The sequence below is a fragment of the Notechis scutatus genome, chromosome 4 (genome assembly GCF_049901735.1).
Source record: "Notechis scutatus isolate UNSWTSFEM ecotype Mainland chromosome 4, rNotScu1.2, whole genome shotgun sequence".
NCBI lineage: Eukaryota > Metazoa > Chordata > Lepidosauria > Squamata > Elapidae > Notechis > Notechis scutatus.
Genome location: NC_142012.1, coordinates 70,903,975 through 70,919,986, shown reverse-complemented (window position 1 = coordinate 70,919,986; position 16,012 = coordinate 70,903,975). Strand labels below are relative to the sequence as shown.

Sequence of the window (16,012 nt, the reverse complement as noted above, 5' to 3'; positions counted from 1 at the left end):
CCAGCAGTTGCAGAGAATCCAGGTGGGACCCAAGAGGTGATGGGTCAGCCCTGGCTTGCCTTTCTCTCGGCCACCAGCAAGGCAGGCAAGTAGGGGAAGGTGGGAAGCTTGCTAGGCCATGAATGCCGCATGGAGCCGCAGTGCTGGTGGCTAAGCAAGGCAGGCAAGTGGGGTGGGGAGAAGCGAGTGCTGAGGGCAGCAGCAGCATGGTGGCAGTAGCCTAGGCTGGCCTGGAAGTCAGGACTCAACTGGGATTGGTGGCAGCAGCGACATGTGGCGGCGTTGGCAGCAAGGGCGAGGGCAGTGGTGACATGGTGGTAATGGCCTACGCTAGCCAAGGAGTCAGGACTCAACTGGGGCTCGCGGCAGCAGCAGCATGTAGGCGACCGAGGCTTGCAGAGCCTCACTCACCTAGGGAGATTAAATGGTGGAAGATTGGCTGGCTGGTGGGCTGGCTGGCTGGCTGGCTGGCTGGCTGCTGCTGCTGGAAGTGATGGTGGCAGGTGGGAAAATGTGGGAAGCGATGGCCCAGCAGCTGCACATGCACTATAAGGAGTGACTGGGTTGGGCGGGTAGGGGGAGAATGGCATCAGTGATTGTCGCGCATGCATGCAATGTTGCACATGCACAATAAGGACTGACTGGGCAGGGAACAGAGGAGCGGGTGGAGAGGGTCAGGGTCAGTCAGGGGCCTGTTTTACCGGTTCTCCGAACTACCGGAAATCGTAACAACCGGTTCTACTGAACCGGTGAAAACCGGTAAAATCCCACCCCTGAATTTATCTCCCTCCCTCTTTCAATCTTTCTTTTGTGCTTTCCTTTTGTGCTTTTTCCCTTTCCTTTTTTTATTTTCCAAACCATTTTCCTTTTTGTTATCATATCAAACCACAAATTTTTAATTTTGATTCCTTTCCCCCCCTGCTTAAATGATTGTTGCTCCCTTTGATCTTCAAAGCTGGCTTCTTCTTTGTTTAACTCCTCCTACTCTGGTTTTCTTTGTTCTTCTGAAATCTGAGTCGCCATTTCTAATTTCTGTAATGCATTATTGCACATTTCAACTTTAATTTTCATCATTTCCTTTATATATTGCAAGTCCAATCTTATTTCAGCAAATAATTCCTCAATTATGTCTGTTCCTTTTTTCTTTCCTTTCCTCTTCCTTAAGAAATGTATTCAATCCAAAAGTCCAGTGTATTATTTCAGCTAGTGTCTTTTAAGTTTATTTTCAACAATCAATGTTCTTAAATCTTTGTTTCCAGGTCTTCTAGTTGGTCCTTTCCCAGCTATTTCCCACAGTCACTGGGTGGTTATAACGACATGTTCAAATATCTTCTCCCTTGTAATATTCTAATGTCACTTTCCCGGGTTTTTATTTTATTATAATGGAGTTTCTTTTATTTTCTTTTAAATTCCAAAGTCCAATTTCTTGGAAAGACCAAACACTTTTCAAAAAGTCCCTGAAATTTTTCCTATACCATCAGGTGGTGCTCTTGATTCTTTCCCAAAATCCATTCTTTCTTTTATTTTTGCTTTCTTTTTTAAATATAATACTTTTATTAAGTTAGCTAATTTCAATTATTAGCTATGATTTATTTTCTTTTAAACACATTCAATTCCAGCATTTAATTATACCTTTTAAGTTCCAAAAATCCAATAGTTATCCAGTTTAATTTCCAAGCCTTTTTTGTGTTCAAGTATTTTCCTTTCAAGCCAATTTTATAAGATCCAATTTCCTTCTCACTTTCTCACTTTTCTTCCACACACTTTCCTCCAAAATAGTCCTTTATTTTTTTAATACCGGGCTACCTTAATGTCCATGCATTTTGCCTGGTTCACACTCTACTTGCTTCTTCTCCGCTCCAGCACAGTCTTAGTTTTCTGGACTGGTCTTCGTCTTCGTGGTGGCCATTTTAGACCACTGCTACAGCTTGCCTTTGGAAGGCTCCCCTCAACCCTCCAGGCAGTTCCCCCTTTTTTCACCACCCCTCCAGGGTGGTTCTGGTCTTGATCGGGACCCTCCAGCAAGTTAACTTGGGGTGAAATCGCATACGATTGCAGATTCCGCTCTGACTCGATGATGAGCAAAACAGAGGTCCAAACTAACCATGTTCTGAGTGCTTTCCTTTCACCAAGAACACCAGTTCTCATGTGCTTGATGCCTCCTGTGCGTGTACCCAGGGGAAGTGCCTGGCCAGGGTGCAGTAGGCTGGGGTTGATGGACCCTGCCCCTCACTATCTCCAGGGCATCCCTGCAAGCCAGATCTAACCATATTGCAGGCTGGATCTGGCCCACAGACATTTAGTTTGACATGTCTGTTTTAAATCTATATGGTGAGTCCAGGGTATCTGAGGAGCTGTTTTGCCCCATTGGTATTAGCAGGAGTGGGATTCAAATTTCTCAACAACCAGTTCTGTGAGCATGGACTAATTTGTGGGTGTGGCTTGGTGGTCAGGTGACTGGGTGGTGTTGCTTGCATGTAAATATTCTTAATATTTATATAAATATTGAATTTTTTATTAAAAAGGAGCAACTATTACCCAAAATCAGGCAAAGCAGACAGGCAGATTGAATTGCTTGCAGAATCACAGATTCACTCACAGATCTACCTTTCTGCAATCTGCTGCTTGAGTCACATAAAATTTGCTAGCAAGCAAACTCACAAAATTAATTCAAAACACACCATATATGTAAATATTGATTTTTTTAAAAAAAGAGCAACTTTTACCCAAAATCAGGCAGAGCAGGCAGGCAGATTGAATTGCTTGCAGAATCACAGATTTACTCACAGATCTACCTTTCTGCAATCTGCTTCCTGAATCTGCACTGAAAAATAGAAGCTTCAGTCCTAAGGAAGGTTCAGCTCTGCTCTCAGGCCACTTCCCCCGTCAACTCCCTAAATACCACCCGTGACTGGGCCTCAGGGAAGCCTCCTGAGCAAAGATGAAACAGTATAACAGTGATTTCGATTAGCTAGAAAGCAAGAAATCCTATGATTTCCTGCTTTCTAGTTAATCTAAATCACATAGTACAGCTGATAGTCAGAAGAGATGATTGTCCGGGGGGCAGGGGGAAATAGCAACTTACCAAAATTTAGGCAAAGGCACAACTTAGGCAAGTTGGATGGCACACATGCGAGGTAAGGAATGACTGGGCGGGAAGGGGAGGGATAGGTGGTGGTGGGGCAGCCAGTGGAGCAATTTGCCAGTTCTCCAAACTGCGCAGAAACATAACAACCGTTTCTATAGAACTGGTCCGAAGAGGTAGAATCCCATCCCTGGTGTTAGCCCTCTCCACTCACACCGGTGGAAGAGGTGTGCTACAGATCCCATCTGCCAAGGAATTCTGGCATGTGGGACCACGGAGAAGAGTCTTTTCTGCTATACCCTGACCTTGTGGAATACTCTGCCACTGTAGGTGAGAACTGCCCCATCATTTTGGCCTTGGTTTTGCTGGTTGGTTTGGAGCCCTGGGGCACTTACAACTGTAGATGGTTGATGAGATAAGAAAACCTCATACCTGTACTGTTGGTATCTTGGTTCCTGTTTGTTTACATAGTTTTAAAAAATTTAAGCCCCCCAGTGTCATCGAGGATATGGGTGGCATATAATTTTAATAAATAAAAAGAATCAATTTTCTGGCTGGCTGAAAATATAAATAGGAACTTCTTCGTTAGAAACATACAAATCCTCATATCCATTACCTTTACCACCAGTTACTCTGTCAAGGTCAATATTATACCCATATCGTAAAGGGGGAATTGACTTTAGGAACAAAGAGCTTGTCAAGATTTAAAATGAGTTTGATAGCTTTCAAGTGTGGTGGATTACAAGTCTACTCTTCTCTGGAGATCATGAGTAGTAATACTTCTAAAAGGAGGCATATCAACAGGACTGTCATGATTATTATTTTGTAGCCACTTGGCTGCACTAACTGTAGATACTGCTCAGCAAGGTTTAGAAAAACTGAAGGTCTTATTTGGACTAAAGTCTGTTTTTGATAATTTTTTAAAAAGGTTTGAATATTCAGTACCTGCATTTCCTTTCTCACCCTTTTCTCCCTTTTTGCCTTCTCGGCCATCTCGGCCTGGGATCCCAATCCGGCCATGTGGTCCAGGTGAGCCATGGTTTCCAGGAGGGCCTGGGGGGCCAGGTAACCCAGGTATACTACAAACGTATTTTGTGGAGTAGTTTTCTCCTTTAAACTGACTTTGGAGAGGTTGGCCATTGATATAGAAGGCAAAACCTGTTATACAGAGCAGCACAAACATCTCTGGCACTGGAAAAAAGAAGAATGCTAATGTGAGAAAAGTAAAACCCATCTTATTTAAATTAAGTGTTAAGATTAATATACAACATAATATTTCAGGAGCCTCCCACTAGACATGGTAAAAAGTTAATATGGAAACTATGAGAGTATAATCAAAGCTCCGATTGTTTTATAAATGTACCACATGTTGCAATAGGCATAACAAGAACAGAGCTTAATCAAACTCTCATGGCTGGTATCTTGGTTTTTTTATTTTATTTTTACTGCTCTGTGGCCACCCATAATCACTTGTCAAAAGTACAGTTTTTCATCTATATCTTAAATGTTGACATTACAATATATTCAAGATGTTTGTTTTTGTTTGTAAAAGAAAGTATGATTGAATGGAGTAAATTAATCTCCAAATAATTTATTTTTTCTTACTAAATAAGATTTCGCTGACACATCTTTCCCACAATTTCTACATAGCAAAGAAAATAATTCTAAAGCAATATACAGTATGTGTAGGGTAATATAACTGTATAAAATATTTTTAAAAACTAATTATATACACTTGTATGAAATTTGCCTAAAATACAATTTTAGCTATCAACTTGGGCAACATTTTTATAGTAGTCTAAAGGTTTTTTTTAAAGTACTTTTCACATAAATTATTTCTAAACTTACATTAAAAATCCATTCTTGAAACTGTTACACCCATCCACAATTTGTAGAAAAAAAGTAGCTGATGGCAGTCATTACTGTTAGTTGTAATATTCTATAGATCCCATACGGAAATGATATGTAAAGAGCAATCTCTCTCTCTCTCTCTGTCTGTCTGTCTGTCTATCTATCTATCTATCTATCTATCTATCTATCTATCTATCTATATACATAAAAAATATATTCAGGGCTGTAAATATTTAATACTTCACCAAATGATGTTAAACCTGAGTATTTCTCAACAATGTAATTTTGAAAGTAAATCTCAGGATGTAATACATTGGTGTAATTTAGAATTGTGAACCCAAAGTTATTAATTCCTAGGCTGAGTTAGGAACCTATTTTCCCCTGTCATACATCTTATAGTTTCCAGTTTAATGCCTTTTAATTGGTTCCCATACCCTTAGATATTTTTGTTTAATTTTTATTGCTGTAAATACTTAAAATTATGTAGGATTAGAACTTCATCTCTGGGGTCTTCTGAGATCTCATGTGAAAATCTTTTGGGTTTCATGGCTATCACTTACGGATGTTAAAAGCACAGAGCTGGTGTGATGACTTTTGTGTGAATTATGCAAAGTGATAATGGTGCAGAGATCCCCTGGTGAATACTTAGGAGACTGACAAACATGAAAGTTAAAAAGATCAGAAACCAAAAATGTTTGATCTATAAGCAAGGTATCTGCAGCATTGAAATTGGTCTTACTATACACTTAATGTTGTGTTTTATAAAGTTGTTCCATGAATCCAATTCAGTGAGACCTAATTTATGTGGAAAATGAATGAAATGCAACTGTCAGCAACCAAAGACTAGTTATTCCCTTCTTAGTTTTATTGTACAGGTAGTCCTTATTCAGCTACTAAAACTGGGATTGGCAACCTGATCATTAATTGCAGTGGTTACTAAGTGAAACTACAGTTATGCTGATGATCTTATTTCAGCTTTTCTTTGCTTTACGGACCTACAAAGGTTGTAAATATGATATTGGTCATAAAGATACTTCTTCATCTTATAGTAACTGTGAATAGTCACTAAATAAGGTAACTGCTAAATGAGTTGCTGTTGCTCTAAAAATTGAGAGAAATCTTCAAGTTGTGGAGTGGTTAAAGAGTAGAAGAATTAAGAATTTTGTTTCTGCAGCAACTAAACAAAATATGATATTGGACAAGATGGATCCCTTGTCATCTGCTCTATTCCATTCTGATCTGAAATAATTTGCCTGCTGGAAATAAAGACAAGTGTCCCTCTTCCTGGAATATTGTTGCCTACTCTTAACTAGTACTGTGCTGCCTTGGAATATCACCTCCAACCCCACTCTAGCCTCTGCTTGCCTTTTCCAAAGTCTCTTCTGTAATTGTACAGTGCACATTCAGTTTTACTTGGCCTCAATGGGCAGAACAATTTGTAAGTTTGCCAAAGCCTCGTTGGCTGTGTGCCTGGTTTTGTGGATGATGCTATTTGTTGGATTGTTTTCATTTGTTTTCATTCTATCAAATAGCATTAAAGTGATTATTCATCTCTGTGCCAAATGTTATACAAGGATACACATTAATTGAACCAACATAATCTGCCAACAATCCACTTGCAACAACTTAAAGCTTCATCTTAGACAATGGATAGAAAGCCACAAGAGAAATAAATTAAACCAGACTTTCAGTGGGTCTGTGTTTAGACAAAGGCACAGGAAATGCAACCCTTTGCAATTGCCCTGTGAAGCCACCTAGAACACAGAACATAGAATAATTCAGTTGGAAGGGACCTTGGAGGTCTTCTACTGCAACCCCTTGCCCAGAAGATCCCATACTACTCCAGCATTTATTTGGGCTTGATGGGATCATAGAAAGAATAACAGAATAACAAAACAGAGTAACAGACTTGGAAGAGACCCTGGAGGACCTCCTGTCCAACTCCTCCCCCAAACAGGAGCCCTATACCAGTGGTGGCTAACCTTTTTGGGCTCTTGTGCTGAAAATTGCGTGCACGCGCTTGCGTGCCAGCACCCAGAAGACAATGTGCAGCCCCCCTTGCCCCCTGCCCATGCTCATGCGATTTTCCCCCCTGCCGCCCCCTTACCTGCACCATGCATGTGCGCGCTTCCCAGCTGACTTTTTGGCCCATTTAAGGCCTTTTTCGACCTCCCAGAGGCTTGAGGAAAGCCTCTGCAGCCTTTGGAGGCTGAAAAATGGGATAGTTTTGTCACTTCCGGTATTTCTGGAAAGTGACGAAATGGGCCCATTTTCGGCCTCCAAAGGCTGCAGGGGCTTCCCTTGAGCCTCTAGGAGGCCAAAAAAGTCCTCAAATGGCCCGAAAATCAGCTGGGAGGCATATGTATGCTCAGTGAGGTAAGTTTGGCTGGGACTCATGTGCCCACACAAACGGCTCTGCGTGCCACCTGTGGCACGCATGCCATAGGTTCGCCATCACGGTCCTATACCATTTCAGACAAATGGCTATCCAAACTCTTCCTGAAAACCTCCAGTGACAAAGCACCCACCATTTCTGGAGACAAGCCATTCCACTAGTTAATTGTTCTCATTGTCAAGAAATTTCTCCTTAGTTCTAGGCTGCTTGTCCCCTTGATTAATTTCCATCCAGCTTCTTGTCCTGCCTTCAGGTGCTTTGGAGAATAGGTTGACCCTTTCTTCTTTTTGGCAGACCCTCAAATAATGGAAAACTGCTATCATGTTACCCCTAGTCCTTCTTTTCACTAGACTAGACATACCAAATTTCTGTAACTATTCTTCATATGTTTAAGCCTCTATCTATATAATTATCTTGGTTGCTCTTCTCTGCACTCTTTCTCAACATCTTTTCTATATTGTGGCGACTAAAACTGGATGCAATATTCCAAGTGTGGTCTTATGAAGGCATTGTAAAATACTAACACTTCACATGATTTTGATTCTCTATTAATGCAGCCTAGGACTGCATTTGCTATTTTAGTGGCTGCAGCACACTGCTAGTATTTAAGTTGTCCACTAGGACTCCTAGATATCTCTCACAATTACTGCTATGGATCCAAAATCCACCTATTTTAAACCTGTGCATTTGGCTTTTCTTGCCTAAATGTAAAACGTTACTTTTATCTATATTGATTTTCATTTTGTTTAGATGGGGCCCAATGTTCAAATCTGTCAAAATCCTTCTGAATCTTGAGACTATCTTCTGGGGTGTTGGCTATTCTTGCCAGCTTCGTGTCGTCTCATCTTTGATGAGTTCCCCTTTTATCCCTTCAACCAAATCATTTATGAAGATATTGAAGGGTACTGGGCTAAAATGGAACCTTGGGGTACCCCACTGCTTATTTCCAATGGTGAGATCAGCCGATTCGCCGAACTGCAGAAACAGTTAAAAACTAGTTCAGGTGAACCGGTAAGAACCGGCTGAATCCCACCACTGGTTAGGACCTAGGAGGAAACCATAACTAATAGGAAAACTAAAGCAGAGGTCGCCAACCTTTTGGACCTCAGGGACCACCAAACACATTATTTTAAATCCTGCAGACCACTAATGTGAATTTTGACTGATGTGGCTTGCTTATGTTGGAGAGAGAGAGAGAGAGATATCTGATCTAACCTCCGAGGGCTAGTGATTCTCTCTCTCTCTCTCTCTCTCACACACACACACACACGCACACACACACAAATCCCTCACATACCCTCCAAGGCAGCCACATTCCTACCGTGCTTTTGAGCTCCATTCTCAGGCTTCATGCAAGGAAAGCAGCAGAAGCAGCTTTCTCTCCCTCCAAACTCTGTCAGAAATGAGTCTTCTGTATACCACAGGGCACAGAGAGGTCTACGAGTGAGGAGAGGTCGCAAGGGTGCAATCCTATTCAGAGCCTCATTCACCTTCCTATTCCAAACAGTGACTAAGAGGTCAGCTGGACTGCATAATAGATTTGCAGTTATAACCTCCAGCTCCTTCTGGAACCCATCTGGGTCCATTAGTCGACAGGGGCAGAATTATGGTTTGGATGGCACAGCTACCTATGATATGATAAAAATAAAGTTAATGTTGATTTCAATAACCATTTTGTTAAACGTGCCATATTAAGAGATTGGAATAAATATAAAACAAAGCTCTCTATCAAGTTGCCCCTTTGTGTGTTACCACAGGAAGTCTTTTTTTCTAAAGGAAATGGTGGCAAAGTGAGATTGACTGATGTATAGTAAAGTTTTATGTTTCAGTTCTGGTGACCCAATACTAAAGACAAAGGAAGAACTCGAATCAGAAGGTTACGTTTGCCATTTGTTTACTTATCAGAAATTGAAAGGGTCAAATTGGATAAAAAGTATTATGGTTTTGATTTTATTAAAAATGAATTGGATATTTTGTTATGTGGTAATGATGGACATATTATCACTAAGATTTATAAAATGCTATTGAAATTGAATTTGGAAAATGAACATGTGAAACACTGATTCAGTGGGCAAAGAATTTTGGATATAATGTTTTATATATCTGTACAGAAGCACTCGAGAATGAGAGTACCATGAAGTGGTCTCAATGTGACACATATGCTCATCACAAGTGCTTGGGGCTAACCAAAGGTGTTGCCCAGTTCCTTCAAGCAGCTTCAGTTAAAACCTCCCAGTTTGCGTTTCCATTACTCTGCCCATTTGTCCCAGACTAAATGGGTCAACACCAGAGAAGTACGACTAGCATCTCTTGAAGGAAAAGAAATTACTCAGAAAAACGAGGCACCAACATCCGAAAATCCTATCCCTACCCAACTACCCCAGCCACAGGAAACCACTAACCCTGCGTGTAACATTTCCATCATTGTTAAAGACATGATTGAATGCGAACAGAAGCATCCCAACGGAACTTCCAGGCATCAAACATCTCTCCTGATGAAATCATCTATATTTCCCGCGATGGCCCCAAGTTCAAGAATAGTGATGGCTCAGTGGCCCCACGCTTCTGCAGAGTTGTTTGCAAAAGTGAATCCAGCAAATGCAAATTTACTTCCACAATAAACACACTATTTTTTTTTAAACATAAAACCATCTTCCAGTTATATACTGTACATTACAGTGTGTCAGTTGGCTACAAATTTTTTGTGCTATCCTTTCATAGTCCTCACTTACAATTTGTATAGATTCTCACATTATCAATCCAACATATATTTATACATTATTAGTCATTAATAGTTCATTTGACTAAACTATTATTCCATCATTTTATACAAAATATTCTAAATTTTATATGGATTTATATCATGCATTTATCCAATGGTTGTATATTTTATATTATATTCTATATCATTCTACTAGTCTTATGAAATTTCCTAATATATTTCATTATGTCTTTTTGTCTAACCATTGATAAAATAAATCCCATATCTTATAAAATTGTTTATCTTCTTGTTCTCTATTTTCAAATGTCAATTTACTCATTTCAGCACAATCCATAATTTTCTTAATAACTTCCTCCTGCATAGGTATTTTTTCATTTTTCCAATTCTTAGCAAATACCCTGTTTCTCACATAATAAGGCCGGGCCTTATTTTTTTTTTGACCCCTAAAAAAACGGCTAGGCCGTCTTTTTGGGGGTGACTTAATTTCCTCCCCACCTAGAGCGGCCCATGTGCACGTATCTCTCCATGAGGCCGCTTCTATCTGCCCATCGAAAGCTCCCTAAAGGACACAGTCCCCAACTGCTTCGGGCGAGGCGCGGCTGCCCCTGTCCCCTCGCCTTTAAAGCAGACTCTTTTCCGCAAGGGAAGCTTCCCAAGCGCATTCAACAGCCACTTCGATCGGCCGGTAGAAGAGGCTTGGGGCGAGCGCGCACACACACTCCCCTCGCCGCCAGGCCGCTTCTATCTGCCCATCGAAAGCTCCCTAAAGGACACAGTCCCCAGCTGCTTCGGGCGAGGCGCGGGTGCCCCTGTCCCCTCGCCTTTAAGGCAGACTTTTCCGCGAGGGAAGCTGAGTTGCAGAGTTCCCATCTCGTTTGCTTGTAGTAACACTGCCTCAACTGCTACGTCGCTCGCATCGGCTTGGATTTCAAAAGGGGCATCCATGTCCAGGTGCTTGAGCACCAGCTCAGCAGCAAACAGTCGTTTCAGCTTCTCAAAAGCAGCTTGGCACTCCATGGACCACTCCAGGGGTTTACTGGGTTTCGGTTTCGGTTTCAATTCCCCTTTGGTTTTTAGGAGATTTGTGCAATCTTTGCAAAAGCAGGGATAAACTGTCGGTAAAAATTAGCAAATCCCAAGAAGCTTTGTAGTTGTTTCCTAGTGCAGGAAGGGGTCCATTCCAAAACAGCACGAACTTTCCCCAGATCCATTTCTATGCCATCATGTGATATGTGATAGCCTAAATAGTCAATTTTCTCCTGATGGAATTCACATTTGGATAACATTGCATACAGTTCAGCAGCTCAAAGTGTTTCCAAAACTGAACGCACTAGTTTCACATGTTCATCACAAGTCTCCGTACAGATAAGAATATCATCAAGATAAACCAATACCCCCTTGTATAATTGTTCATGCAACACCTGATTAATCATTTGCATGAATACTGCAGGGGCCCCTTGTAGGCCAAATGGAAGAACGTTGAATTGGAAACACCCCATTGGGCAGTTGAAAGCAGTTTTCCATTCATCCCCTTAATTCGAACTCGGTAGTAAGCTTCTCTCAGGTCAAGTTTTGTAAAAAATTTCCCTTTGGCTAAGTGGGCCAACATATCCTTCATCAAGGGGAGGGGGTACACGTTCTCCACTGAAATAGCGTTCAGGTTTCTATAGTCAACACACAAATGCAGAGAGCCATCTTTCTTCTCATGGAATAATACTGGGGCTGCTACTCAGGGCCTAGCAGGTTGGATGAAACCATGTTCCAAATTTTTTATCAATAAATGACTGCAGCTCTTCTAGCTCCCACAGTGTCATCGAGTACAGTTTCGGTTTTGGGAGTTTCACTCCTAGCAAAATTTCAATACTGCAATCTGTTGAGCGATGAGGGGGGAGCTCATCCGAGGCCTTCTCACTGAATACCTCCTTTAAGTCCCAATATTCTTCTGGAATTTTCTCCTCCCCCCTCAGATTCTCGGTGCCAGTGGAGGACAGTTCTGTGGGATTCTCGGGTGTCGGTTGAGATTGCCCCTCCCCTTCTTGGGGTTGTTCAGTACGTATGCAGAATGATCCCCTCCTCCAGTCGACATGGGAGTTCCATTTCCGGAGCCAAGGCAAACCCAGTATTAGGGGGCGCTCCATCCTAGGAGCCGCAATAAAACACGAAGTCTCTCTATGCTTCCCCATTGTCATTTCTACTGGTTCCATTAGGAAATGTGCAGGGCCACCTCCAGCTACTGATCCATCCAGTTGGCAAAAGGCTATGGGCGTTTTTAAAGTCTTTAGCCTTAAGCCCATTTTCTCTACTACCTCCGAGCTGATTACTCACCATGTGCACCCAGAATCTAACAAGGCCAATATTTCCCCTTTGGCTCCTGACGTGGGTACTCTTAATCTCACTGGAATGGTCATAGGGCCCTTGTTTGGACTTACCAGTGAGTCGTCTTCCGATTCGGATTCACTCTCTTCAGAAGAGGTTGGAGTTCCCAGTTCCTCTCCTTTCAGAGGGACAATCTCTACAACTTCCTCTGCTTTAAGCACCATTTTATGAGGCTTTGCTGGAGGTTTTTCAGGTTTTCTTCCTCCTCCTGGTGCCCTCTTTGGCTTCAGCTTGGCATGGCAGTCTGCAGCCCGGTGACCTTCCTTCCCACATTGGAAGCATGCAGTGGTCTTGGGTCTTCCCACCATACCTCCCTTTTGAGGTTTTAAGGTTTCTAGAGGGCTGGTGGGGGAGGACTTGCTCCAACCAACCCCCCAGCATCTGTTTCAGGTCAGATCAATTTCCACCTCTGCTTCCAGCACGTACCACAGCTGCAGCTCACTGGGGTCTATTCTGGCAATACAGCTTTGATAAACACCTTCATTCAAGCCCCAAATATAGCACACCAGCTCTCTAAATTCCTGGGTGTAATCAGCCACTGATCTCTGCCCCTGATTTATCATTTTCATCCTAATTCTAGCCTTATGTTCAGCTAGTGGATTTTCAAATCTGGCACGCAGCGCTGTCATGAACAGGTCATAATTCAACAGTTGGGGGGCATTATCATTATGCAAAGTCACCATCCACTTTGCAGCGGTTCCCTCCAGAGCCCTGGTCACTCATCTAACTTTGGCTGCTTCCGAGGCAAAATCCTCTCCATATTCCTCCATATGGCTCCAGACTTGTGCCAGGAAGAATCCTAACTCCTTGGGATCTCCTCCATATTTTACTTCCAATGGAGGTACCTTTGGAGTCCTATGCCTTCTGGCAATTACTCTCCCCACCGGGGGGCCCTGGGCTGCTGCTGCCTGTTGCGCCGGCCCAGGTTGATTTATGGGGGTGGCTGCTCTGATTCTTCTGGCTAGGGCTGCCTCCCCCTCTTCTCCCTCATACCTTTGATCAGTCTGAGTTTCTCCGACAGCTTCATTTAGAAGATGCAGGGCTTGAGTTAGTAAAAAATTCCTTCTTTCCTTCTCTTGCCATGGCTCTTTTCTTCCACGCTGATGGGTAGTGGTCACTTCTGGAGGAGGCTTTTCCTCAGGATCTTTCCAGCCAACTCCCAGGGACCATTTGGGCTTTACAGCTGGTTTTTCGCCAAGACTTAATTCTGCTAATAAGTCGGCTTCCCCTGCCACCTCTAACAGCAGGGAATCTGGTCCTCCAGTCGCTCCCAGGTCTTCTTGGTCGCTGGCTGGATTAGACATTGTGTTCAGACCCCCTCAGAAAAAAGTTTGTTAATTTTCCAGGTGGGCTGGTAAACTGAGATTCAGAATAATGTCAGATGGTGCTCCATTCAAAATCCAAGAAAGAAATACTTAGACTCCATTAATTAGAGAAAATATATCTTTTTCTGGAAATCAAGTGGTAGCAACAAAAGAATTCTGAATGTGAGAAAATGGGTGCGTAAATCACATATACAAAGTAATGGCAACGTTCCCACCCCCAATAGTTCAATTGGCTCATCCAATTAAAAGTTGTGTATAGCATCATGTGGGCATCTCCAGGTGGTGATGAGGCCTCTGTCCGTTGACCTTGGCATATTTTGATAAAGAGTTGCAGTTGCGCATAGCATAGGAGAGAAGCCTAAGCATGAAACTTCCTCCCCCCCCAATTTATACAGTTCTATTTTGTGAAACCTCCAGCTCACTTCCCATAATCATGTCCCCCCTCCTCCCCCTGTTACTTATGACAGCCGAAAGATGCAAAGTAAAGGAAGAAAATTTTGAAGGCTGACATAGTCTGTAAACTCTCCATTTATCGTTACCTTTGCAGTTTGCTTGTAGTATATCGTTTCTATGGCTTGGATAAATTTTTTACCAAAGTCCATTTGTTCCAATTGTAATAACATAAATCGCCAACTCACATTATCAAAGGCTTTCTGTGCATCTAAAAAGCCATCTGTTTTTCGGGGTGTGCTTCATAGTGTTCCAAAGTATCCAGAATTATTCTCATATTATCTTTGATTTGTCTCTTTGGCAGAAATCCATTTTGATCAGGATGAATAAAGTTATTTAAGTATCTTTTCAGTCTTTGTGCCAAAATTGAAGCAAAGATTTTATAGTCTGAATTTAGTAGGGATATAGGTTTATAATTTTTTACTTGCTGTGGGTCTGTGTTCTCCTTCGGCACAAGTGTAATATATGCTTCTGACCATGTTTTGGGTATTCTCTTCTTTGACATAACTTCATTCATAACTTCTAATAGTTGAAGATTCAATGTTTCCTGGAATGTCTGATAAAATTCCGCTGGCAATCCATCCAGACCTGGTGCTTTTCCATTGTTTTGTTTTTTTAATGCTTCTGTTAATTCCATCATCGTTATATTCCCTTCTAACATCATTTCAATGTCTTTATCTGGGGTAAGTTCGCTTCCTATAGATATTGTTTGACTCTTTCTTCCTGTACGTTCTCTTGATCATACAATTTTCCATAATAATCTTGTATATTTTTTTCTTCTCCACATTTCCATAGCAAACATGTCCTTGTTCATCTATTAATCTTTCTTGATTCTCTTTCCTTTCTCAATTTATAAGTTAACCATCTGCCTGGTTTGTTTGCATCTTCAAAGTAGTTCTGTTTAGCATTTCTAATTTTTCTGCTAATTCCTCCTTTTCCATTAATCCCATTCTTTGTTTAGTTATATCCATTTTAATTTTAATGTCCTTTTTTGTGGGAATTTCTGTAACTCTTTTTCAAGTCTCTTATAGTCGTCTTTCAGTATTTTAAAGGGTTTTTTTCTGTTTTGTGTTTCTTTTTCTTGTATACTCTATTATCAAGCCTCTTGTGTAGGCCTTCATTGTGTCCCAGAGATTCTGTAATGATGTATCCTCTTTTTTATTTTCTTTAAAGAAGAAGACCAATTCTTTCTCAATTTTCTGTTTGAAGTCTTTTTCCTTTAATATCGTATTATTTAAAGTCCATCTAGATCTCCTCTTTTGTCCTTTCCATGTAACTGTCATTGGATTATGATCTTCCCGAGTACTTGTTTCTATTTCAATTTCTTGTATATTAGAGATCAGTTCTGTTGACATCCATTTCATATCTATTCTGGACCATGATGTATGTCTATTTGAGTGAAAAGTGTATTGTTTATTTTCCCCATTTCTCTCTCTCCATGCATCTTTTAAATTTATTTCCTTTATCGTTCAGAAGAAGGATTTTGGCAATGTCTTTCAAATTTTGTTTTTTTTTTTCTGTGTTTTATAATCCAATTTATCATTAATTATCCCATTAAAATCTCCCATCATACAAAATATTAACATAGTCCAGTTCAATTATTTTCATATGTAATTTCCTATAAAATTCTTCTTGATTGTCATTTGGAGCATAAATTGCTATTAAAAGTGTTTTTATGTTATTGTCCATTATCTCCACCATCAAAATCCTTCCATTATTGAAGTTATTAAAAAAATTATGGACTGTGCTGAAATGAGTAAATTGACACTTGAAATTAGAGACAAGAAGATAAACAATATGTTTGTTTT

The 16,012-nt window shown here is 41.1% G+C and overlaps 2 protein-coding genes across 3 annotated transcripts in view; both read right to left on the bottom strand.

The window, feature by feature from the left end:
- CC2D2A (coiled-coil and C2 domain containing 2A) overlaps positions 1-16,012 on the bottom strand; it is a 1,114,036-nt gene that overhangs the window by 200,077 nt on the left and 897,947 nt on the right. The window lies entirely within an intron of this gene.
- The window catches only part of C1QTNF7 (C1q and TNF related 7), a 64,489-nt gene that overhangs the window by 16,612 nt on the left and 31,865 nt on the right, over positions 1-16,012 (bottom strand). For both annotated transcript variants that reach the window (XM_026675862.2, XM_026675863.2), the window contains exon 2: positions 4,031-4,276. In XM_026675862.2, the coding sequence (XP_026531647.2) occupies positions 4,031-4,276 (246 nt within the window). The remainder of the gene's footprint in view (positions 1-4,030; positions 4,277-16,012) is intronic.